Source organism: Capra hircus, chromosome 10 (genome assembly GCF_001704415.2).
Source record: "Capra hircus breed San Clemente chromosome 10, ASM170441v1, whole genome shotgun sequence".
Classification (NCBI taxonomy): Eukaryota; Metazoa; Chordata; class Mammalia; order Artiodactyla; family Bovidae; genus Capra; species Capra hircus.
Genome location: NC_030817.1, coordinates 90,312,601 through 90,339,906, shown reverse-complemented (window position 1 = coordinate 90,339,906; position 27,306 = coordinate 90,312,601). Strand labels below are relative to the sequence as shown.

Below are 27,306 nucleotides of genomic sequence, written 5' to 3'. Positions count from 1 at the left end.
CCTTTAGGATTGACTGGTTTGATCTCCTTGCAGTCCAAGGGACTCTCAAGTCTTCTCCAACACCACAAGGCACCATTAAAAGGTATTAAGCAAGGGTGAAGCATGTTCTTTATGCATTTTAGAAAGATCGCTCTTGAACACTGTGGAGAACAGTTTGGAAAGGATCAAACCAGAAGGTGGGAGGCTGACGGTGTTTCTGCAGCGGTGACCCAGGATGGCAGTGAACCATGGTAGGCACCGTTCAGATTCCAGTGATAACCACAGTGAGAAACAGACAGGACTCAGTGAGTGACTAGATAGGGAAAGCGTTAACACCAGGGTTTCTGGTTTGTTTACAGACTAGTCTGTGCCTTTAAAACACTACGCTTTTCCTGAAACATACTTAGGCTTCACACGGCATTCTCAATGCTTTCTATAGCAATAACCCTTTAATTTTCAAATGTGTTCTCATCCTGTCCCCTGATGAATGCACAGTCATTAAGTAGCTCAAACAGAAAATAAAGATGCAGATTTACTTCATGTGGGCTCAGTTCTCTGGGCCCCAGGCCTAGACAGAGGAAACCAACTCTATTACCTAAACCACAGAAGCTGAAATCCTCTAGACAAAGAATACTCCAGGGATGGACTTGGTCTCTGCTTCCTCTGGCTTAACTAAGTATAAACATACTCATATGCTAGATCTTATTCACAAAAGAATTTCGCTCATCATTTTGAGAAAAAGCCCATGTTTGAAGCAGCAATATTTTTGTAATAAATAAAAAGTCCCTTGACAAACTCAATTAAACCCCATTTGAATCTCTGTTACTGGGGACGGTTTCCTAATGACCTAGCTCAACACTGCTGGCTGCATGCTGACTTGATTTGCAGCTATACATAAATATACATACATAAATAGGTGGCTGCCTCCCTGGTGGTAGCTCAAGGACCCAAGGGAAGGCAGTTTTACCTCTAGATATCTTTCCCAGCTCTGTTGTGCTGGTTACAATTTTCAGTCATCATTTCACAGTCATTTGTTTCTTCTCACTCCTCTCTTCCTAGTCCCTCTTGAACTAATTCCTATCCCCCAGTCCATGGAAACTGCTCCTCGGGGTCATTTTGCTAAATCCAGCAGTCACGTGGTCCCTTTCCTACACAGGCTATCACTCTAGTCATTGTGTTTAATCTCTCCCTCTTCCTTCTTCATGTGGCTTCAAGGACATCACCTTCCTTTGATTTTCCTCCAGCTTGATTGGTCTCAGGCTTCCTCACTGCTTCTGTCCATGGTCTCTTGATGTTCAGCATCCTGGTCTTAGTTCTTAGACTTCTTCTCTTCTCTACCACTTAAGCCCTTGATGATCTCATTTAGTTTCGTGGTTTTAAATAACATCATCCTCATGACTCTTCAGCTGTATCTCCTGAACTCCAAACTTACGTCTACAAAAGTGCTTACTCACCATCTCTACTTGGATGTGTAACAGATATCACAAATTCAACATGTCAAAAATGAAACCCCCAGTCTTCTCAAAATCTGTTCCTCTCAGAGTCTTTCCCATCTCAGTTGATGGCAACTCGATCCATCTGGTGCTCATGCCCAAATTCCTTAAGTCATTTTTCTCTTTTTCTTACAACCCACATCTAATCAGTCGAGAAATCTTGGTGGTGGTACCCACAAAATACATTCAGAATCCAACCTCTTCTTACCACTTCCCCTGATGCCATTCTAATCCATCTGAGCCACTACCGTCTCTTGGCTAGATGACTATACAATGCTCCCCACGGTCCTTCTGCTCACACTCTTGTCAATCCTCAGGACCACAATTCAAGGAGTCCTTTTAAAAAGCAATCAGCGACATCACTTCTCTGCTTAGAGTAAAGGTCAAACAAAGGCTTACAAATACCCGTAGGCTCTTACCTGGGCTGCCCCCACCCCATATCTTACTGACTTCATCTCTGTCACTCTGTACCTTGCTCATGCTCCTCCAGAGACGCTGGCCTCCTTGCTGATTCTCAGACAAGCTCGACAAAACTTCCCTTAGGACCACTGCTCCACCTGTGCCCTCTGCCCGGCATGCTCTCATGAGATATCCAGGCCACCTCACGCTTCATTCAAGGCTTGGCTCATCTTCACAGTGGGCCTATGCCACCCTTTAGTATTGTCACTTGCCCTCAGTCCCAGCACTCCCAACCCCCTTATCCTGCTCTACGTTCATTTCCCATAGCACTTACCACTTTCCACCACATTGTATACTCTGCTGTTCATTAGGTTCATTGTTAATTGTCCCCCCTTCTAGAATGTAGAACTGCAACAGCAGAGACCTGTGTTTTGTTCATTGTATCCTCGGTTCTAGTAACAGTGCCTGGAACATAGGAGATACTCAGTAAATACCTGTTGAATAAGCGGATGAATTTTCTTAGCCTAAGGGCCTTCTGTCCCCAACTATGACTGGGGATAGGTAACACATTCAGCCTCAAGCTTCCAATATGAGCCATTAACATACCTTACAAGATGGACCTGCAACTACAAGAAATATGCCTTTGACACCTCTCCTTTCCAGCTCACTCCTTCAGGAGATTCTCTGCACTGATGTTCTGCTCTTCTCTTCGGAGTGGGGAATGGATACATTAAGCATTACCTGCTCAGGGTTTGTCCTCCTTAGAATTATTTGGTCTTCTTCTCATCTCCACGAAGTTCTCATTGTGGCCCAATTCCTCAAGTTCTCGTAACTGAAAGAATTAAATGTGGTGGTTCCGTTAAAAAAAAAAGTTGGAAATTCCTGAAGGGGGCCAATATCACCAATATATCTGATTCAGTTTATTGACATCTAGAGAAAATACAGATCATCACTAGACGTTTATAGCAAGAGAGAAGGATAAGGGATAGCAGGCAACACAGGCAGGGGACTCTGTGCTGCTAAGGGTTAACATGTTGAGGCCATGATACGGGCAAGCAGACGCAAACACAGCAGCAACTGCAAGAGAGAGTGGGGCATGGCTGGAAGGAACAGACTGCCTCATGGACTCACATCTTATTTTTGCGTAGGCTGGATCCTGTACTAACTCACAAAGGTTCTGTAGGGCCCCCTCATGCTGCAGGCAACTGGATAGCCTGGAGGGAGCTGTTCCAAGAATTCTTGGCAACACCCGCTGAATGAGCAATGCCCAGGTAGGCGTATGGCAAGTGGTCTTTCCAATTAGGACTTTTCTTCAGATTCCAGACCACTTCCACGGTCTTCTCTATACTGACGATACTCTAACAGTCATTAGGACCAACTAGAAGAGAGGTTGTGCTTTCGTGTGATTAGGTGCTGAGTTAACCTTCAAATCCCCGTTTCTTACCTAGCACTAAGTTGCTGAACCTTAGTCAAAAAGAAATCAGCGTATAAAGAGCCACATCATAGCAATGAGCGTAGTTCCTGCTTCCTACTTCTCTCGTTTTCCTCCAGCCTCTCTGCACTGCCCCCACCTCAGCCTCCTTTGAGATGACTGTTTTCCATGTTTGTCACTTTCATGGCATATCTGTATTTCTTATTTGGCCCCAGATGTCAGATTGGATTGCGTTACTCCAGACTGAATCATTTGATTTCCTGTCCATGTTCCCAACCTTCCCAGCTCCTCTTGTATCATTTCTCAGTCATCCCTGATGTTTACAGTACCTCTCAATTTAAAGCCGTCTGCAGATCTCATTAGCGGGCCACTGACTCTCTCCCCCTTGATCCCAGGGCGAGTTGGATAAAACAAAACCTGACATCAATTCACCTCCTTCCTTTTGAGGCACCAGAGCTCGGGATCACTTTACCTTATTACCATTATACAATATGCATATGTTACTGCATATTTACTCCTAGTCGAGGCAAATCGGGTACACGAAAACCAGAATTAATCATGTTTTAAAATGAAGTTTTTCACTTTTCAAAATTTCAATATTATTGTAAATAATTATGAGTAATATAACAACTAATATTGCTTTGTATTATATAAATATTTATATTATCTTTATAAGTAAATATAATAAATTATAAAAATTATCATCTTTATAATATAAAGTATAATGATATAATTCATTATAATTAAGGTGACTCTTTAACTAGTCACTTTTCTTAGTGTACTTAAAGTATGTACCCGTTAGCTCACACACACACAAAAACACCTCAGTTTTTCAAGACTACATACTTATAGGTATTTCATGTCTTTATAAGCAATTATTTCTTATATAGCTTTGAGAATAAAACCTAAATTCTTCCATTTTAATAGTAAGCTTTTGAGTAAGTTTTCTCACTGCTGATTCATCGGCTCTTGGCTTCGACTTTTCTCACTCTTTTTCCTGATATACTCAAAACGTTTTCGAATCCCAGCTATTCCTCCTTCCTCAAGAACTTTTTGAGCTCCTTCTCTGCGCCAAGCACTGTACTAGGTGCTGGGATAAATAAAGAAAGAAGTCTCTATCCTCTGGGAGCTCTTAATCCAGGAAATCACATGGAAGCAAAGACTATTGCTGCACACCTGCTGTATCCTGGATCTGCCGTGTGTTACTGCATTGAGACCACATGGAAACCCCAGCTTCCAGTGGAGAAGCCAGGGTTTCAGAGAAGTGAAGTTATTTTCCTTTTAGGCAGAGTATGAATAGACCACTTACAGAAGAAATACAAACGGACTGCAAATACAAATGGACCATTACAAGAAGAGTTTACCCTAATCACAAGGGTGAGAAATAAACAACATAACATCTTACACTGAAATTGCACACACCCTTTAAAAATTATATAGAATATGTAATAACCTACAAGATTTTCTGAACATTAAGTGAAAAAGCATACTCTGAACAGTATAAATATGTATTACAGAATTACAGCATACAGAATTGTGTGTGTATATGTGTCTGTGTAGAAAACGAAAGACTGAAAGACTAGATACCAATATGGAAACAGGTTATTCATAAGAGGTGGCATGGGACTCTTTATCAGTAGCTTCTAAATTTTAATATATATATTTTTAAAAAACAAACATATAAAAACATTCATATATCCAGATTCAGTTATTCCATTGCATTGTAATGAATAGTATAAATAAAAAATTAAGTGACATGCTTAAAATCACTAGTTTGGTGTGCTGTTAAGCCAGGCTTTCTAACTCTAAAATCCACTGTCTTTCTGCGTTGCATCCCCCTTCCTACCTACAGCCGGTTACATTATATTTAGAGTTTCTTTCTCTTTGGTTCTCTTTCCTCTTACTTTCTACATCTACTGTAGCCCTTCCCACCTTTTTCTAAGCTATTTTATCAGTAGTCATGCTGTGTACTGGATATTATGTGTCATATAAAACCCAAACCATGTTCATTGGTGAAAAAGGCAAATCCTCACTCATGGAGAGAACTGGGACAACACATATCAGAACAGACACAGTCTGACAGCCCTCAAATAAGTCAGCTTGCTTCTTGCATTTAAAATAAAACTGAAATCTGTTTGGTCTTAACTGTGATATTTGGAAAGCGTCATGCTTCCTTCTATACCGAAAGATTTCTTAACTTTTCCAAAATGTAAATTCTTGAAAAGACCACCTGCCCCAAACTCAGATCTGAAACACCAACCCCTAATTTTATTTATAAATGTCAAGATTTCCCTATTTTCACTCACTTACTCAAAAAGCAGGATAAATATCACAGCCTCTCTCTTATTTGGTGAAGCACAACATTTGGGGCCTTGAGTTGGCTGTGTTAGAAATTAGAAATGTCTTTGATGATGCACAGCTGTCTTCATTTCTTAATCACAGATGTCTAAAGCATTCCAGGAAGCTGACTAATGTACCTGGAGAAATGTACTGTTTTCTCATCCTTTCCCCCGAAATTCTTGTCAGATTAAGAAGGGATGAGTATCCCCTTTGCTTTACAACTAGGTACGTACGACGATCTTGAGTAAGACAAGTCCTTACATTTTCCACCGCCATTTGCTTCCTGTTCTCATATACACTTGTCTCAAACATGTGGGCAGTACTCAGTGATCCTAGCACTTTCCCCTTTATCTCAGTCTCCTTAGGACAATATTCCAGTGTGGCAAAACTTAACATCAATAGCTGCTATTAGTGCCAAAAGAAAAACAGCACTATTTACACTGTAGCCTTCTGTCCACCAAGGGGCATCGCATTGCAATACGCATCCAGGAGATCTGATCACCCGGAACTGTCCCAGGCCAAAGTCAAGGCTCTGAGCTGAGCAATTAAGAACCAAAATTTCTGCAGGTCTTTGGTGAAAGGTTCTCAGCTTTGTGACTCAGAGTTGTCTTTCCCCAAAAGAATTCTATAATCCCACCAATACCAACTCTTCTTTCCTGCTCTCTTGTGGAAAGCAGGTGATTGTTACTAACCACCCCAGTCCACCCATGGGTGAATTGAAACCCAAAGTTCATATGCAATTAAGACTTGTGTTCTTTGGAACAGAAGTATCAACAAAGATGTAGCTGGCTTTCCATGTGAGAAATACATAACTAACAGCTCTACTTGGAAGGCTGATGCATTTTACTACACATAAATTATACCTCAATTAAAAAAAAACAAAAAACAAAAAACTCTACTAACAGACTCACCCCCTCAGGGAGCCTGCTGATACTAAACTAGCAGCTCTCACAGGGTTTTCTATACCTCCATATCCTGCCCCAATTTTTTTTTTTTCCAAAAAGCAGCAAAAAAAATATGAATATCTTCCCCTTTAACTACAATTATTTTTCTCAGTGTATGTCTTCCATCCAATTATGTGGAATATCACTGGACTTCCCAGGTGAGCAAAAGAGAAATTTTTAAAGCAACTTACGGGGCTGAAGGGATGAGCCCTGAGAAGTTGAGCTCTCTGAGGCCACACACAAAGCATGGCCTAGGAGCAGGCGCCTACCCTCCTTGAGCACAGGCTGGGAAAAGCACAAATGACCTCAATGCATCATGGAAAGAATGGGCATTTTAAAAAGAGCAACCCTCTATGTAGCTCAGTCCCAGCACAGAACTATGTTCAAGCATCCCAAAATTCTTCCCAATGAAATACTCACCTCAAAAAATAAATAACATTAAACCAAGAGTTAATAAACATTCAAGCAACTTGAGACTTTATTTTGAAAATAGCTATTTTGACATAATATCCAGTTTCTCGTGTATCAGAATAAATTCTTTACAACACTGATCATTATCACCTCTTCTGGGTATTTGTACATAATCTCTGAGTAAAATATAGTCACACTAGGCAAGGCTAGAATATTGAAACTATGACAAACAATGCTTAAGTTTGTTAATAACAAAACTATAGTAGTTGTACACTAGAACAGATGTTTCAAATGTTTGCCATTCAAAGATAAGCTTGGTGGAACAAAACCAATATAAGTATACATAAATTTCTTGTCTTCTTTGCTATCAGTCTTTCAGAAAGCTGAAGTTATATTACAAACACTTCAAATTTCCACTTCAGAGTGAGCAGAAAAATGAGAAGACATTATTTCCTATTTTACAAAATAAAAGACCAAGTCAGAAGAAGAATAAAGCTCATCTTTATGCAGTTAACATAAAAGCTTGAGTACACCGATCCTTCTCCAAGAAATAGAGACGCCAGCCCTGCAAGACAGGCAGCCAACAGGCCAAAGAGTGGATGGCCAGCACACAGCCTTCTCTACTCTGCATGACTTACTCAGGACTGATGCAAACTCTGGCAAGTCATTTTTTCTAGACTTCCAAGGATCTTGGATATGTAAACTCAATGATTAAAAGGCATTTTTCTGAATTTGCATGAGGAAGTCTAAAGAATCAGAACAAAGATCCAACTGCTTTGCACATGAATAGATGTTCACCATTACACCACAACTCAAATCCAATGGCAGGCTTTCCATCAAATTCATATCCAAAGCATGGAGTTCCAAATATGCAACCATATACACTGCAGAAAACAAAGAGCCTCCTTACAATGCGGAGAAGGACTTTGTACTCTGAGATGAAATCAAACATATTTGGTCCTCTAAGAAGGTCTCGTGAGGCTTAAACTGGGGGGAGGGGAAAGATATAGAAACTGCTCAGAATAAAAGCTGTAAACACTCATCCTAGAAAAAGCATACACAAACATGCAATCTTTGTCTAGACAATGTCTTCAGTAACAGAACTTGAAAATATTAAACTTTCTTTGCTTCTGTCACTGAAGCAAATGAAAACTTTCTACGACACTATGCGTGTATGCATATATATATGCATAAAATAACCAGCTCGTATGTGACTTTAATGCTATAAATACTCACTGCCTTTTTGGTGCTTTTAAAGCACAGCCAAAATCAGTTTGGAAATTTGTTCTGGATTCCCAAGTTGGTTCCCTCTGTCTTGTAGATGCCTAAGAAGTGGCTGGTTCTCTGAACCCACCAGTTCACAGCCCTGTGCAGCTGTTCCAAGCTAACTGGGATTCCAGAGAAAGTGACTGGACTGACCACAGGCCTCACGGGCGCCTAAACAGCAACCTACTGAAACCCAAAGCCACTTCCCAGTCAGCTCTATAGTCCAAGGGAGTACTAACCTTCTCTTCCCATTTTCCCAGCACTCACTAGAGGGGCAGCCAACAGCTGGAAGCCTTTGCAATGAGTACAAGCAAGCAGAAACACTCGCAGGGCAGCATTTCTCTAAGTGTATTTCTCAGAACACAAGTCCCACATGACACTTACTTTAAAAAACAATTCCACATAAAAATAGGAAAATGGTGTGTAAAATACAGGTCCTCATTGGAGTTTGAAACCACCAATAACATATCAAAGATTCTGAGACGCCTACAGTAACTTCACTTTGTCTAACCCAGAATTTCCCAAACCTATTTGGCCAAAGACCTCTCGATTCATATAATAACCATATATTCTGCCAAAATATATCTTGAACTGCTTTTCCAAAGAACTAAAATATAGTGTTTTTTTTAAATCTTATAATATAATTTCAAATTAAGAATAATGAGGATATAAAAACCCTTATTTTCCTGCATTTTTTAAAGGAACTATTTTGTTTTGCTTTGAACAGTCTTTTATTATAACATTTCACTCTCTATTTATAAACATCCAATTCAAAGTAACCATTTCTTATATCACTGTTCAAGAATGTTAGTTCTCATCAGTAATCATTGGCCTCTTTATCAGGACAAAAAATTTTTGTATGCTTTCTGATTCTGAGAATACCTCTCCACCTCAATCACAATAATTTTAAGTCTAGGGCAGGTAATCTGGGCTTTAAAGAAACTATATCCCAACATGAATTTTGGGATAAATAATTTTACAAAAGCTTAAAAAAAAAAAGCAAATCACTCTATGTCTCTATGAAAATCAACATTTTGAAGATTTAATTATGCTTCAGTTAAACCTTTGAGACTAGGATTACTGAACTTTGGTTCATGTAATTAACAAATTTCTTAATAATCTAGTACTTTCTCAGGAAATATGAAAACATTGAAAAGTAAATACAAATTACACAGAGCTGAACTAGAGAAAAGGCAAAAAATAACTCAAGTGCCAACAACATATACAGAATACCATCATTACAACTCAAATATGCTATGTGGCTCTGCTCAGGATTTCGATTAGATAAATAACTAAACCAAGACAAAGTCAATCACTAAACCCCTGTAAGCCTAATACAAAAAACACAGACACACAGTACACTTTGTCCATCAAAGCATGGTCCTACTGTTAGTGAGAGGACACCTGCAAAGTAAAGAAGGATTACCACATGGAGACATGGAAGAGCTTTTTTCAAAATATTTTAAACCCAGGTAAACCCAGGTACCATAGGGAGAAAAGATATAATTATAAACATAAAGATCATAGAATTTTTTACATCTTAGGAAAAGGGGTTCTTGGTTTTAGCTTCGTTTTCTTTGCTGATAAGGCAAACCAAATCTTTAGATAATCATGTTATAAAGTTGAGTTTGTTTTTGTCTTTAAACTTGGAATGAAATAGATTTATATTATGCATTTATTCATCTGGAACTGAATCCCGAATACTATGTCTGAAGCATTAAATTGTAAATCAGTTTATCCAAAGATAAATTCACTCTATTGAATTTACTTTTAAAACCCTTTTATTCTGAAATAATTACAGACTCACAAAAAGAAGTTGCAAAAATAGTACAGAGAGAGCCATCCCTCAGCTTCTTGTCTTCACATGTAAGCATTTGTATTTTGGTTTTAGAGGGATACAATTTTTGACAGCTTGTGAAAAATAAACAGTTGATGAAAAACTCTAATAACCTGGTAAATGACTATTCCTGGAAGAGGCTCTAAGAAAACACACTACTGACTTTAAATGCCACTTTTATCACATGATACTACCTTTAAAAATTGGTTTTATGAGATGCTATCACTGTTACCAATTTCTGCCTCTTTTGATGTCTACTTTTTTCCATTTTTGTAGACTTCTGAGAACTGTAAGTTAGCTCTGACTGAAATAAGCCTTCCCATTCTTTTAAGTTAATGTATCTTGCCATATTAAATGAACAGAAATTACAAATGGAAATCAAAATTCTTTGGATTTAATGTAAAATCTCTAGCACTCAAAAAATAAACATATCTAGATTGAAATTTGATTCCTTTGCCAGTGCCAAACTTTTAGGGGAAAAAAATATTGTGTAGGAATGACTATCCTTTGAGGTCTTTTGCAGTTTCTTTGGTGTTATAAGAATGGTCAGCCTTATGGACAACTGATGACGGTTTGCGGATGAAAGATTTTTATCTTATGGGAATTATCTGACCAATATTCTCATTCTATAGTGCCATAAACACCAACACCATCCTTTTTACCATATTATCCTCTACCACAGTGTTTAAGACTGTGGATCATTTATCTCAGCAAACTCAAACTTTATCCAAAGCATATTCTGACAGGTTGATCATAAGCTCTCTGTCGAGTCCTGAAAGCTGTTCCTTTCCAAGAGTTTCCTATGTGTGCAGCTGATGCCTGGAGTGGTTTGTGCTCAGTGATAGCTTCCTAGCATCTCATTAGCTTTTACCAAAAAAGCAAAACTAAGTAACCCAGCACATAAATTCTCACTTATCTAACTCATACTTCGCCTCTTAGCAAAGATAGTCTGGAAGTATCATGGCCTATACGGCACACAGCTAAAGGCAGTTCAAAGCAGGAATGACTGAAAGGAAATAAAATCATATTTACAGTCATCTTTTCTACTAAAAAAAGGACAAAACTTGCTATTCCAGAATGATACCTTTTGATTCAACTTTCAACACATCAAACATTACAGTATGCGTACTGGCTGCATCTTTGTGTCATAACACAATACCCCACATTCTTATAAAAATGTAAACATATTTTTCTTACTCATGGACATTAGTCACTGTATTGACAGAAAACTTTACATAACCCCGTATTATTCTTTGATTTTGTCCACAGGGAAACTTGGGAATTAAATTTACCATTCAATTTTAGAGTTAGTATAGTTAGGGTTGGGTTAGTATAGTTCTATCTCCTACAAATTTTTTATTTTTCCAAAACCCAATTTTAACTGACCTATTTTACACATGTTTAACAATTGTAAGTCACTTCAAATGCTTTTTGAAAGCTTTAATAGAAATCGTAATTGAAAATGACTAACCACTAAAGCATAAACAGATGTCTGATTAGTATGCTAACCACCCTTCTTCAGTATACATTACTCCCAGAGGATAGTAAAGTCCTACAGTCATGATTTCCAACATAGAATATTCATACAGATTTCCGACTGCTGGAATCCAACAGAAGACTAACACAGACCACCACACACACACACACACACACACCCTCTCTACAGATTTCCGACTGCTGGAATCTAACAGAAGACTAATAATATAAAACACGCACACACCCCCAGACACCCCCACCCCCACCCCCACGCCCCCACTCTCGCACCTGTTGCAGAAGTAATGTGAAACAGAGGAGTGACTTTCTCTCAGCGTAGCCAAACAGACAACCAAGACCTTGAAGATTACCTTGTTTCTCATTAACACTTTCAAGAAAAAATATTTATGATGACTTAAAGACTCCTATATAAATAGCTACCTAATACATATCAAATTGAGAGGATGCAGGTCAAGCACTGCTGAGCTCCACTCAGCTCAAATTAGACAAGTCTACTGACTCCAAAGCTGTTTTCCTAACATGGGGGTTTCAGCAGGATGAGATAAGATTTGCTGAGCACCATAGTAATCTTTTAAGACACTAATCAAAAACATGGTCCTATATTTAAAAAAAAACCCAGAAGTGGTTTTAAGACAGCAGAAGCACCTCAGCCACTAAAATAAGCAAGATTCTAAGTAAAATTACCCACACAGCAAATCTTTTAACAGTTCAGCAACCAATAAATGGAAAATGTTCCTTAAAATATGCTATTTCCGATTATTCCAAAGAATTCTTCAACTGTAGTTAAGCTCTATGGAAAATAATTAGTTGTCATAAAGCTTCTGACTACGTGGTATGTTTCTCAGGAAAGAACGCTGGTCTGAGCCAAGCATGGTGAACTTGGACCAGATGCATAGTAGGTGCTTCCAGTTCTGTGGTGGCGGGCTCCTCCTGAGTAGGGTCTAACAACTGAGCAAGTGTCGTAAGACTTTACAGCCTAACATAAAAGTGGTGCTAACATTCAGCTCTCCTGAAATCAATCCAAGAAAGAGATGACTAGTGTTAAAGATGTACTACAAATACACAGGCCTAAAGCTTCAATTACTCTTGCCTGGAAAATCCCACTGATGGAGGAGCCTGGTGGGCTACAGTCCATGGGGTCACTAAGAGTCGGACACGACTGAGTGACTTCACTTCCACTTTTCACTTTCATGCATTGGAGAAGGAAATGGCAACCCACTCCAGTGTTCTTGCCTCGAGAATCCCAGGGACGGGGGAGCCTGGTGGGCTGCCGTCTATGGGGCTGCACAGAGTCGGACACGACTGATGCAACTTAGCAGCAGCAGCAGCAGCAGTAAAGCTTCAATAAATTAAAACAGCCCTTGCTAACATATACTGAACACATCAGCAAATACTGTTATATTGAAGTGCATATAGTCAGACAAATATTATATGTTACCACCTTTAATATGTATATATATGGTACTAACTCCCCCAAAGGTTAGACTTGTGAGATAATTAAGAAACACATTCCTTGTTGTTTTTTAACACTAAACACAGGTTTTCTATTAAACAGAATACTAGAATAATATATTTTTCCTGGTGTCTAAATTAGGCATCAGATTTCTAAACAGAAGAGAAAAGGCCTTAGACAAAGAGCCACATATTAAATATTCAGACTGGTCTAAGGATACTAAATTAATAAATTAACTTGAATAAATTAAGTGTGCACATTCAGAACAGAAATGGAGCTTTGGGCCAGCAACATGTGAACCAAAGGCAAAAATCTGCCAAGGTTAAGGCTGGTTTTTATATACAGTACAATGTATTTTCTCTCCCCCCCCACCCAAGTTCATTTAGCATTCACGCTGATGTTATTTAAAGTGCATTGCCAAGCTAAAACAGAAGCTTCCTAACGAAAAAAAATTGCTGTCATAGACAGTTTCTTTTGGTTTAGAGTCTTCCTTCTATCTATTTTTAGCATTTTCTTTTTGCCCTTCACACACTTAGTGTAAGAGACTGCTGCAACAATTACATGACTCTGGACACAAAGCATGATGACTGTCAGGGTGATAGCCGTTGTAAGGAATTACTTTCTTCTTCTGCTGGAGTCAATTTAAGTGTTGGCAGTTTCCGAGGAGGAAGCTGAGGGCTTTGGCGAAGATTGTCATCCATCTGTGGAAAGTACAAAAGGTACATCTGACTAATAGCTATGGTAACACTAATATGGACTGTGGCATCCCCATACAAACTATAGCCTAGAAGAGGACAGAACCTTATCTTTCTAGTACTGCTAGAGAAATCTTTTCTTGCAAATAATCTCTAAAGAATTCTAAACAACATACCTAAATACTACCTGACTTAGTACATGTATGGAGTTTCCCTTGTGGCTCAGTTGGTAAATAATCCGCCTGCAATGTGGGAGACCTGGGTTTGATCCCTGGGTTGGGAAGATCCCTGGAGCAGGGAAAGGCTACCCACTCCAGTATTCTGGCCTGGAGAATTCCATGGACTGTATAGTCCATGGGGTTGCAAAGAATCAGACACGACTGAGTGACTTTCACTTTCACTTAGTATATGTATAAAAGCAGTATGGCTCATCCTGATGTCTTCACAAAATTACAATAATGCCACAAAATGAACAGTCTATTGAATTCAACCACAGTACAACTTGGTTTAAGAAACCTTCTAATATTAAGTGTAAAAGCAACATTTCTGTTAGACTACTTTCCACATGTTACAAAGCATGTTCTCATTTGAGCTTCCCAAGACAATTATAAAGAAAAAAAGACAATCATTCTCTATTTTACAGATTAGCAAAAGGAAGCTCAGAAAGGTTATCAGATTTGCATTAGCAAAGCTAGCATTAGAGCTGAAATGTGAACCCTGGCCTTATTCTAACACTGTTGTTCTTTCAACTATACCTCAATGTCTCAATAAAAATGACCTGTACTCCACTCGAAAAGATCACCTCTTTTAGGCTCTGAGTATTTAGACCAAGGAAGGCTAGGAAAAGAGACAGAAGGATAAATACTTTAGACCTCATCCAGAGGCACTGCAAACAATGGATCAGTTCTAAGTCTGCTCCAGAGAAACAAAGTAACATGGAGCACATTTAGAAAATGTCCAAGAGTTTCAGGAGTACATTAGCATCCCTGAAAACATCAGAAGAGGGGTTATTTAGATCTGAGTCAGACCCTAGAAAACTACCTTTAACCAGGGCACCCCAAAACCATAGTGCAAGGTCCTGGTGATAAGATACTTCATAAAAGTCTTGAAAGCAGCTGCCATTGATGACCCAAAACCAACAGAATACAGCGTCTTACCACCTAGCTGGTAGGCAGGCTTTTTTTAGAGTTTTAACATGCGTAGCGCAAAACTCTCTCCTTTCAAGATGCTTTTATAAAGCACAGAGGAAATGTTTCAGCAGAGGTACATGGGGTTTATAATCAAAGGAAAAGAAGAGAAGATTAACTCAGTTTTCCAATGGACAAGAGTATTCCCAGTGAACTATTTGAATCAGTTCTTTTTTTCCTTGCAAGAACTAAGTTCCTCAAACATAACTCTTTCTTTTTTTTAAGCTCTAGATTTTTTGTCTAAATGGTGAACAGTGGTAGTCAAGAGAATCTGTTGTTCTACTGTCTTGTAGCACACGGTGATCCGTACTGAAGAGCAGATGGGAAGTGGCGTGGGGAGAGGCGCTGACACAGGGTTAGGAGACTCTCATGTAGTGATGATGCTGAAGTGAACGGCACAGAAGTGGTGGTGGGGCCTCTTGGTTTCACTTTCTGCAAATGTGGGTCTGAAATGAATTTGCCACAGATGGAAATGAAAACTACACTGGATAGTCTTCATCCAGCAGAAAAGTACCTACAACAGTCTGAATGATTTTTCCATTATCCACACTTAACTCTTGGTGTATTTCCTCTCATGAGATTTACTGCACTGGGCTAAGACAAACTTGGCTTTCATTCAGCTTACCCAAACTTTAACAAGAGGTACGTAAGTAAGAAGTTAAGTGCCAGTTGCTCAGTTGTGTCTGATTCTTTGCAGCGCTGTGGACTGTAGCCCATCAGGCTTCTCTGTTCATGGGATCCTCCAGGCAAGAATCCAAGCTATCCTTGGGTAGCTATTCTCTTCTCCAGGGGATCATGAAGTGAAGTGAAGTGCAAGTCTCTCAGTTGTGTCCGACTCTTCACGACCCCATGGACTAAACAGTCCGTGGAATTCTCCAGGCCAGAATACTGGAGTGGGTAGCCTTTCCCTTCTCCAGGGGACCTTCCCAACAAAGGGATTGAACCTATGTCTCCCACATTGCAGGTGGATTCTTTACCAGCTGAGCCACAAGGGAAGCCCAAGAATATACCATAAAAAGAAATAAAATGGTCATTCCAGAGAGTGGCAGTTGTAAACCTGGCTATTACCACCAGCAGTAATGTTACATAATTTCATTCATGAGTTACATAGCTGACTAACTACAAAGCCCATGCTGGAATCCAATTACTAGGGTTCAGATTCTCTCTCTACTTCTTGCCAGCTGAATGACCTCAGGCAGATGATGTTATAAGCTACCCTTGAAGCTTCAGTTATCTCATCTGTAAAATGGGGATAACAGAGAGTCTGCATACACAGGGTTGCTGTTTGAGATTAAATGAGATAACTCATATACAGCCCATATGATACAGTGCCTGTTACTCAATCCCCCAAACCTCTACCCAGTGTTATTAGGCCATAATGACCCCTTAGTTTGTGCAAGAATGAAGCATTACCCATTTGTATATGAAAAAAGCAAGTTTATCAAACACTTGAGGAAAAAACTGTATAACTCTCTTTTTTCCACCTAGAATCACCCTTGTAATTTCCATTGTTGGTTCCCTCCCCTGCAGTCCCTAAGTGGCAAATATCCACACTAGCCAAAAACTGTAAACAACATTTAGAACAGAGGATAGGAAGGAGAAAAAAATAAAAACATTTATGTGAAAGAAAGAAAAAGCACCATAGTGCTATTAGTAAGAAAGAATAAGCACAGGAGCTTATGATCAAGAAACATTAACCCTGAGAGACGGAAAGGAGCAGACAAGCAAGCAAAAAGTGTTTTTCTGTTTCTTTCTCTCTCCCCAGCTGTCCCCTTGTTTTTTAAAAGCTAAAGTCTCCTAACTTGAAAAGCACTGCTAATTGTGTGGCAAAAGTAAACCCAGTGCTATTATCAGATCTTTCCCCCAAACAATCAATCCATTACTGGCTTCAAAACACTGTATTTTGTATTGCTTTAGTAAATGTATATTTAAACAACTTTCTGAAAAAAATAAACTTAAAAAAAATAAGGAAAAGGGTAAAGGTAATGCATAACCCAAATTACAATATTAACTGCAGAAAGGAAAATGCTGAACTAGTACAAAGTAACGACTGAAGTAAACTTGACCTTCTCAATCAAGTTGGATTCCTTATTTACAAGTTGTGTCAGTTTCTGCAGATTTGCATCTACCGTTTCTTGTCCAGCAGGAGAGATGCCTAAGAAGCCAGGACAGAAATCAGAAAGAGGAAATTTTGAAAGCCTTACAAGCTGTTTAGATTCAAAGAATACTGAGTCTATCCACCCGCTAAGTGCTCCATCCCCCACCCACCTCCCCAAAAAGGCAAAGGGAAAAACCATTCTCGGTTCAAAGGCAAACTTAAGACATACGGTAATACTCCAAAACCAAACCCTAAGCCAAAGGACTAAATGTGCCCTTAAGGAGAGCCAGTTAGCCAAGTGTTAGGCAGACAGCCAAGGTCATTAATAAGAGCACAGCAGTCCTCACTGCCTTCTCAAATTTGACTTGCACCTTTTCCCCACCCATTTCAAATAGGCCATTAGTTACAACTACTGCATTTGAAGAGCTTTCTAAGGGCCAAACAAGTATCCACACCTCCAAAGTCCTTGAACGGACTTTAAGAAAATACAGTTTTCTGGGATCTATTCCAGGAATGGATTCTATTCTAATTCAGTGAATCTGGTACAGGGCTTAAGATTTTGTATTTGTTCTGTGGTTAGGTTTGCTAACCACTGCTCCCAAGCAACAAGGTTGAAAATTACTGTTTCATGACTTCCAAACTACTAACCCCTCCCTTGTTACATACAAGTGTATTATATACAAAACACATAACCCACTATATAAAAAAGTAAACTGTTCCTAAGCCAATGGTCCTGATGACTTCTGTTTCTTAAAAGGACAATTTCTGCCAACTCTCCCCACACAAACTTAGTGTCCCAATCACTTAAGCACAAGGCCCCATGCTCCCAAAGAAGCAGCGCCTAAGTGACAGGTGCCCTCTATTTACTATACCTCCAGTCTGGTGCAATCAGTTTGCAAGTAGTGGAATCATGGGAGTGTACCTCACCAAAATCAATCTGCTGCTCATTTCTGTTCACGCAGGAAAATGCTAGAAGCAACATTTAAAGTAATTGCCCATTTGCATTAGGATAAAGGCTATCTTTCAGTAGGGACATAATAAATACCTGTGGTTAACTTTTAGAAGAAAATTACCCACTTCAAAGGGGCAATATTTAAAGAACAAGAAGCGAGAACTGTATAAAATCCAGGAGAACAGACAAAAGGCAAATAGATATTTCTCTACTGAAAGAAGAACTAACACATGGGGAAAAAAATAAAGTTGGAAAAATGCCACTTTTTGAAGTTTTATAAACCAGGATTTTGGAGAAGGAAATGGCAACCCACTCCAGTGTTTTTGCCTGGAGAATCCCAGGGACGGGGGAGCGTGGTGGGCTGCCATCTATTGGGTCGCACAGAGTTGGACACGACTGAAGTGACTTAGCAGCAGCAGCAGCAAACCAAGGTTTAAAGACAATATACACACGTTTTAAATAAGTAATGGATTTGGTGTATACATCCTTAGGAGAATATGCAAATATTCTATGCAAACAAAGATTAGCTGAAGAAGAACCAACTTACCTCCAAGACTAACCCTAAAATAACTGTTTAGGATGTCATCACAAAAGCGACACAGGTTGGAGAGCTGCTTCAAATGTTCTTGTAACTGAACTTTAGGAAAACGTACTTTATAAAGAGGTGCGAGAAAGCCAAACACATAGGCATCCAACGTGGAAGGCCTGAAAATGAATTAAGGATTTTTAAAAAGCACTAAGAAAATATTAATCTGGGATTATGCTAAAAACTTTTCCTCAACTACATTTATCAATTCTGCAGTATACAATATAGCCTTTAAAAAGGTTTACTACCCATTTGGGCTTATAAAAAGGAAGCAACTAGGGTTTTACTCATTAGTAGTTTTTTAAAATACTCTTACCCATTTTATTTAGAAGAAAATTTAAGTTGTAAATTAAAAGATTTACTCACAGGCATCATATAGAGACTAGAGACTGGGTACGAACAGTCTTAAAAGTTTCAAAGTCACATATGCAACATATGAACTCAATGTTAGATCACCCCAGCAGAAAGTTTCCTATAGTAAAAAAATCCACTAAGTATTTTTTTAAGTGGCAAACTCATTGGGGATGGGGTAAAAGGACCAGGCAAGGGAACTTGCTTTAAGTAACTGCTCAATGGATATACGCAAACAAAACATTAAAATGGTTTTATAAGGGAATGTACTCACATATCTCCAAAGAAAAACTGAGATGTTCCCAATCTGTTTGACAGAAGATTTAGGCACTCCTTCGCATCTCTGTATATCTAATAAGGATGAAATTAGATCTCAAAAGTAGGAAAGATGCTCGAGAACTCCTTTTCAGGCTGGCATTGATAAGTATTGGGCAGGCCAAAAAGTTTGCTCAGGTTTTTCTGTACCATCTTATCTTACAGAAAAACCCGAACAAATTTTTTGACCAACCCAATAGTTTCATCCCTGCTCTCTCTTGCCCCTCCTGCAGAAAGCCCTTGCTCTGAAGGTAATTCCAACCATACCTGAGCTTCTACTTCTCGAAGGTGGTAGAGGGGAGGCTCTCCCCTGGTTAGGAGAATCCTAGTCAGTGCTCCTTTAGACATTCTTCCAGGCAGGATCAAACTCAACGGAAAAGGCATTCGTGAAGCAAACCATGGCTTTGTCACAGTAAAGTAATTGTCACTCTCAACCCAGAATGTGTGAAGCTGCAAAAGGAGGAGAAAAAAACACTACAAGGATATTCTTTCATTAAAAGAAGATCATTCAGTAGATGTAAAACTTTTTCATAAATATCTCTGAGTGAAGTTAACTTCATACCCATTTTCCAGCTAGGTGATTCAAGGATAAACCAAGATTTTTAAACATGTGAGTTTTGTTTTGCTCTATCCCAAGCATCCAGAATAAGGCCTGGAACATACTAGGTGCTTAATGAATATTTTCTAAATGAATTACAGTTGGCCCAAATCTATACATGGAGCAACAAACTCTTTCACAGAGAATTTTTATTTCCAAAATGACACTATCTTTCACTTTGTTGGTTGCTATACTAGTTGAATGTCTAACAGATTCAACCCAGTTTCACAGTTACATGAAACAATCGAAAATAATACATAAATGAAATTTCTTCTCTTAAGCCTCTTCCATTATTGTTCTTCTGAACAGACTAAGTACATTCTCAGTAAGTCACTAAAATAATGTAATATTCACCAATGCTCACCACTGCAGGAAGAAGCTTCTCTTCAAGGAGAGCAATGTAAGCTAGCGTATCTGCCCCTTGTTTTGCTGAAAGTTCATAATCAGCATTGTATTTCTGTTAAAAAATATAAAACCCAAAACCTCATAAGTCAAGAACATCCCAAAACAGTGAAGCTAAATAAACTAGGACTCCTATTCTTCTTCAAAAATGGCAAACATATTAAAAAGGAAAAGAGAGATACAAATTCAGTAACAAATTCTACTTAATGCAAATAAAGTTCTGAGCATAGCCTCATGTACACAGTAAGGTCCATAAATGTTAGTTTTTTTTTTGAAATTAACTATTATTTCAATGATTGTTAATGACCTTAGTTTAGTGCGTGGCATGTAGGACAAACTTAATAGAAGCTATTATTATTTTTGTTAATTTATAACAAGGAAAAGTTCTAATTAGTTGTGCTCCCCATGAAAAGAGAAAACTTCCCCATTTAGAAAAGTTCTAAATTTTGTTGACATAGCACTTCCTTATCTATTGGCAAAACTGATGATAGCTTTCACGTTTATATAAATTGCTACATGTTTAAACATTTTAAATATATAAACCTTGGCATGTTCAGATATTTTGGATACATTATTTCATGAAACATTTCACTGCAACTATTAGTTTAAGTACTTTTAAAAACTAGTTGCTAGTTGATAGGAACTCAGACCTCATACCAAGAACAAAATGTGTAGCAGTTATGGAACTAAATTTATAATCATATCAATAAGTGTAATAGTGAAGACAGCTAAATTGAATCTACTTATACATAAACTTCAATAAAAGCCAAGCGAAGTGCATGATCATGTAAGTTGACTGTAACTCACTATATGGCTTTTGAGTCACAGTACAACTCATAATTTAGAGCGGTGACTCTCAGCTATTTATTTTTAATCAAACCCTATGTATCTCCAAGGTGGTTAGGTGGTAAAGAATCTGCCTGCAATGCAGGAGACCCGGGGTTCAATCCCTGGGCAGGGAAGATCCTCTGGACAAGGGAATGGCAACCCACTCTGTTTCTTGCCTGGAGAATCCCCATGGACAGAGGAACCTGGTGGGGTCACAAAGAGTTGGACTCAACTGAAGCATGCATGCATGCATGTGTCTCCAAAAAAGAATTCTAAACAAATATTTTTAATGTTTTTCTTTTTTTTAAGTAACAGGCAGGGATGGAGAATCTACTTATTCAAAAAGGACCACCCACCTGTTTTCTTAAAAAGTTTAGTATTTTTGCTGGCTGAGAAATAGTATTGTCTTCAGTTGTCAAAACCGGTACATCTCCTATAATCAAAAAACATTTTACACACAAGGAAGCATTTCGATATCCTTTGAAGAGATCCCAGTACCCTTAAAACTATACCAATCACATTTGGAGGAGGAAAAAATGAGTAAGATATTTTAGGTTTTTGCAGTTTTACACACACACATACACACACACACACACAGAGTTTTGGAGAGCATTTCATTTCTCATAATTTCCATTTATTTGGCTTGTCCTTTTAAGTATTACTCAGAATGATCAAAACATAAGCAACATACAATCAAGGTCATGGTGAGAACTAAAACCCCAAGGTACTCCATGGCGACATGCCTCCTAGCTTTAAATGAGAGGGGGGAAGGGGCAGAAAGGAGCGTTTAAAAGTTTACAGTGTACCTCTTGAACCTCTCCAGGTGTTATCTATGACATTGACTTTCAGGGGTGCACCAGAAAATTTGGCGTAAGCCTGAAAGAGAGTTTGCAATAGAACATTTTAGACTGAGTACTAAAGGAAACCTGTAGAGCAGCTTGGCTTCAAATCTGGGTCCCCCGAAAGGTAGAAACATCAGACTCCGGGGCTGCATCCCTCCCCAGACTTCTAGCCGCCGTTGGCACGCCAGCTACCGGGGCTTTGGGGGTTTATTTCACCCCCACCCCAATATTCAAGGGATACAGAGCAGGGAGCGCGCGCCCCCTGCTTTGGGCTTTCATTCCACCGCCCAGACAGCTTTGCATGATTGAAAACACTCGGAGCCAAGCGGTGAAGCCATGACTTCCCCGCCGAAGCTTCGGCGGGGACACAGGCTAGGCTGTATCTTCTCGGACGCGAGGGAGCCCAGATTGCTGCAGCAAGCAGCGTCCCGGCCGGCCCGGGCCGGTGCGCCGCGCGGGAACCACCTTTAGACGCCGGGACCCGGCCAGCCAGCCTCGCGCCTCTGGCCCCGCCCCTTCTTGCCCGCGCCCGCGCCAGGGAGAAGGCCTCACCATCACCACCAGGGAGTCGCTGTGCACCGACGGGAGCCCCCAGCCGCCTCCCCAGCAACTGAGTTCCAAGGGGGCCGCCATCTTGCCGGGGCCGACCTTTGTTATCCCGGAAGTGCTTTTGCCACCTACTTTCCGGCAGGTGGAATCACGGGGGCGGGGCGAGAAAGAGAGAAGAGATCTCTGGGGACCCGGAGAGGTGCGGGAAGGACCCCTGGAGGGGTTAATCGCATGCTTAGAATCGGCTTGGCTTAGGGGTTGAAAGTCCTGGGCAGTAAGTCAGATAGCCTGCCAGTAGTAAGTCCCCAGATACTTATTGCACGCCTAATGTGTCCCCTGGAGAAGGAAATGGCAACCTAATCCAGTATTCTTGCCTGGAGAATCCCATGGACAGAGGAGTCTGGCAGGCTATACAGCCCATGGGGTTCAGACACGACTTAGCGACTAAAGCAAGCAATGTGTCCCAAGCCCTTGGACCATTACTACCCTGGGTCTAAACTAACCCATTTGTATAACTAAGTATAGCAGGTTAGTCACAAGATTGTTCTCTTTAAAACTGTGACATGGGGGTAAAGAACTAGACATACATAGTAGGCACTCTAATTGTTTGACCCCTTTCCCCTGTATATTTGGCTTCTGCTTCTTGCCATTCTCAATCTCAGTCACCTGCATGTTTACTTGTTACACTTTTTCTAAAAATAGCGAGTTTCCTGGAGTTTGTCAAGTTTCCTGGAGTTTGAAGAATTCTGCCCTTCTTCAGTCTGGAATATCTTTCTTTCTTCCCTGGCTCTGCTCCCTCAAAGATGAGCTTAACGGTCATCTCCCTGGTACAGTTTTCCGAAGTCAGGAACTTCTAGATTCCTGCAGCCTCTTGTACATACTTGAATTGTAGCTTCTACCTGATACAAACTTTTTTGCCTTTCAGTGTACTGAAAGTTCTTAGAAGACAGAACTGGGCTGGCTTCCTACGTGTGAGACCTAAGCAATTACACAGAGACCTGTGCTTAGAAAGCTCACACTTGCCTTAATGTTCTGGTGTTATTGTTTTGAAATTCTTAATAATTTTTGAACAGAGGGCCCTGAGTTTTTTATTTCAACAGGGCCCTGCAACATGTCATCAGTCGTGTCTGTGGGCCTTGTGGGCGTGAACTACATGTTTCTTAAACATCAAACTGACAACTTCTTAGAAAAACTGAAGAAAAGAAAGATGGACCCTGGAAATGCCTTGATCATAATGTGCTCTCTGGGTCTTGAAATTAGGACTTGGGTATAAAGCGTCTGTCTACAATGTGGGAGACCTGGGTTCAATCCCTGGGTTGGGAAGATCCCCTGGAGAAGGAAATGGCAATCCACTCCAGTACTATTGCTTGGAAAATCCCATGGACAGAGGAGCCTGTTAGGCTCCATGGGGCTGCAAAGCGTCAGACACGACTGAGCGACTTCACTTACCAGGTGTCTTTCTAGAAGGCACAGAAGACTTTCTGGGATATTCTCTCAGGCATTCCTCTGAGCTCTTTCCTTTCCCATGCCCCTGAGACGGTTGGGTCCCTTTAAACAACTGAAAACTCAAAAGAAATCTCTGCAAATTTTCATAAAGTTACAACTCAACAAGTAATTGCTAAACAGTCCCTTACCATTTACATAGCCATCTAAATTACAGTATCAATCTGCTAGAGTCCTTTTTCATGTTTCAAAGGCAAGAGTTTGAAAATTCTCAGAAATGGTTAGAGAAGTTATGTCAAAGGTGAGATTCCATTAACAATACTTAAAATTGGAAAACGTGGAACATAAATATCATTAAAATTAAATGTCAAAATATTTATTGAGCAGCTGCTATGTCCAAAACACTGTAAAATTCTGAGATGGTAAACAGAGATAAATAAGTTATTAATTCTATTCTCAGGAGTTTATAGTCTACAAAGGAGACAAAAATTAGGTGTAACCAATCAGATTATCATGAGAAAAGTTAGAGATAAAAATAAAATACTGTGGAAGCAGAGAGCAGGAATGATACATTCTCTGTGGAATCAGGGGAAACTTATGTGTAGTCTTCAGTATAAAGAAGGTAATTCAACTTTTGGATTCAAGTAATTGGACTCCCTATTTAGAGGATTAAATTCCCAAGCCATAAATCTCAGAGTCCAAATATGACAATTAGGCATTTAAAATAATCGTACACAGAGAATTTATGTTGCTTGAGTCTTGTTTATGGAAGGGAGGGGGGTTAAAGTGGATGTACATTCTTTGTGTACACACAGTTATTATTAATTACTCAGCTCAGCCTTCTCCCTTATTGCTACTGTTACAAAAGACAGTTTCATTTGCATTAAAGGGAAATTTAATCTCTTAGCATTGCGTTGAGACAGAGAATGGCATGCTATTGCTTTTGATGAGAGAATCTTTACACACAGGTTTATTTGTATCTATTTAATAGCAGTTTTTTTATTACTGCAGTTTCTCTGGAGAGTCTATATTTGCTAGATTGAATTTTAAAACCCTAGCACAGTTGATTGCACACCCAGGCTGAGTATTGTTCCAGAGAACCACACCGAAAGCCGAAACCTTCAGGAATTATGCATGGTATGGGTAGTTGGCCCCTGTGCATTTTTATGGCTGCTAAAGAATATTGTTCAAAGTTTGTCAAAATCATAATTTCAGATTCCTACCAGGAAGTATACTATCTGCAAAACATTTATGTATGTGTGGGATGACCTGAATTACAATTTTATAATGAGTATTCCAGACAATGTTTTCCCTGAAAAAGAAATCTTATTTTTCAAAATATAGACATTAAAAATAGTTTCATCTAGTGATGGTCATCTGGACTCCAGGGACTTGATCTTGGCATCCATTCCTATCCCTCATGTGTTCCTTAACTTAGGAGCCGTGTTACAGATTCTGTTAGGATCCTTTGTCTGGGTTGTTAAGAATCTGGGAAATGGTGCTGTCAGCAAAGATGAAAGTAACAAGTGATGGTGCATTATGAACTAGAAATCCTTTAATGTTGCTTTTAACTCTAAACTTGTATAAGTCATTTCCATGTTCAGATATGGAATTCTTGGGGAGGAAAATAACAAATACTGAATGGAGATCAGGAGAACCGGTTTCCTGACTTTGTTTCTAAATAGCCCTATGACCTTGAGCCAATTATTTACCTTTATTCCTCGACTCACTCACTTATAAAGGAAGTAGTTCTGAGATACCATCATTTTGTGTCTGATAAGCATTTAATAATAGTTGACATTCATGGAACAGTTTCTGCATGCTGGAAATTGTTTTAAGTATCCAACATAACACATTTGACCTTCATAATGACTCCATGAGGTAAGTACTATAATGTTCCCCTATTTTCAGGGAGGGAAATTAAGGCCCAAAGTTGTTAATTAACCTTCCCAAGGTCACCCAGCCAACAGGTGATAGAGATAGGATTGGAGCCCAGGCATTCTAGGCTCATACTCTTAAACACTATGTCATTCTGCCTGTAGCCTTCATCTTTTAAAAAAATTTTTATTGAAATATAGTTGATTTACAATGTTGTGTTAGTTTCCAGTAGTACGGCAAAGTCATTCAGATATATGTGTGTGTGAGACAGTGTACAACAAAATATCTATATTTGTTCTTTTTTAACTTTCTTTTTTATTGTAAGGTATTAAGAATAGTTCTCTGTGCTATACACAGAGGTCCTTGTTGGTTATCTGTTTTACATATAGTAGTGTGTGTATTTTCATCTCAAGCTCCTAATTTATTCCTTGCTCCCTTTCTCTTTTAGTAACCATAATTTTGTTTTCTATCTCTGTGACTCTATTTCTGTTTTGTAAAGAAGTTCATTTGTATCATTTTTTTGCATCCTACATATAAGCAGTATCACATGATATTTGTCTTTCTCTGTCTGGCTTGCTTCCCTTAGTATGATCATCTCTAGGTCCATCCATGTTGCTGCAGATGGCATTATTTCACTCTTTTTTAGGAAATATTCCACTGAGTGTATATATAGAAAACAGATCTTTATCCATTCAGCTGTTGATGGACACTTAGCTTGTTTCCATATCTTGGCTGTTGACAAGTGCTGCTGTGAACATTGACGTGCATGCGTCTTTTTGAATTATGTTTTTCTGCAGATATATGCCCAGGAGTGGGATAACAGTCATGTGGTAACTCTGGTTTTAGTTCTTTTAAGGAGGGTTCCTTTTTCTCCATACCCTCTCCAGCATTTATTATTTGTAAACTTTTTTTTTTTTTTTTTTTACTGTGTTGGGTCTTAGTTGTACAGGATCTTCATTGCATCATGCAAGATCTTTTCATATGGCACACAGACTCTAGTTATGGTTCGAGGGCCCAGTAGCTGTGGTGCATGGCTTTTAGCTGCTCTGCAGCATGTGGGATTTTAGTTCCCTAACCAGGGATTGAACTCGCATCCCCTGTGTTGCAAAGTGGATGCTTAACCACTGGACCACCAGGAAAGCTCCTATTTGTAAACTCTTTGATGGACATTCTACCTGTAACCTTCTAAGTAGTCCTATAAAAATCCTAGTTTCACTCAGAGTAGAATTATCAGTGCCGTGAAATCACTATCAATACTTATTAGTATTTGTTTAGAATTAAACCATTAAACAAGTTCATGAAGCAACTTCTATATGCCCAGCACCCTGCTGGGCAGTAAGAAAATAGAAACTTGTATTTGTGCTTTCAAAGGGATAGTTGGTAAAATAAGGTCTACATATTTGAGGTAACTAGAGATGGTTAGGAGGTACCATTTTGTCTAGCAGACCACAATTTTGTCTCAAGTCTAACGTAGCTTTGGAGAAAGTCTATAATGTACTGCCGTGTTTGGCAAAGGCCTGAGAGAAGATATAGG

At 39.3% G+C, this 27,306-nt stretch overlaps 1 protein-coding gene across 4 annotated transcripts; it reads right to left on the bottom strand.

Annotated features, from left to right (window-relative positions):
* Positions 10-22,552, bottom strand: MTX3 (metaxin 3). Of its 4 annotated transcripts, XM_013966735.2 has the most exons (10): positions 22,455-22,552; positions 21,867-21,936; positions 21,417-21,493; positions 20,195-20,287; positions 19,500-19,682; positions 19,192-19,268; positions 18,528-18,685; positions 17,901-17,997; positions 16,997-17,085; positions 13,650-13,749 (listed from the first exon to the last, which is right to left on the bottom strand). In XM_013966735.2, the coding sequence occupies exons 1-9, from the start codon at positions 22,533-22,535 to the stop codon at positions 17,019-17,021; spliced, it is 903 nt and encodes a 300-aa protein (XP_013822189.1). In that variant the 5' UTR covers positions 22,536-22,552; the 3' UTR covers positions 13,650-13,749; positions 16,997-17,018. The 4 variants fall into 4 exon arrangements, with proteins under 4 accessions (XP_013822190.1, XP_005685144.1, XP_005685146.1 ...); XM_005685087.3 differs by lacking the exon at positions 17,901-17,997 and having other exon boundaries at positions 12,866-13,749; XM_013966736.2 differs by lacking the exons at positions 13,650-13,749; positions 16,997-17,085; positions 17,901-17,997 and adding an exon at positions 10-2,703.

Coding starts and splice junctions, on each gene's coding strand:
- MTX3 (XM_005685087.3), bottom strand. CDS start 22,535: ATGGCGGCCCCCTTGGAACTCAGTTGCTGGGGAGGCGGCTGGGGGCTC. Junction 19,683..20,194: donor AGAAGCTTCTTCCTGCAGTG/GTGAGCATTGGT, acceptor CTCCTTTTGCAG/CTTCACACATTCTGGGTTGA. Junction 17,086..18,527: donor TTTTAGGGTTAGTCTTGGAG/GTAAGTTGGTTC, acceptor CTGGCTTCTTAG/GCATCTCTCCTGCTGGACAA.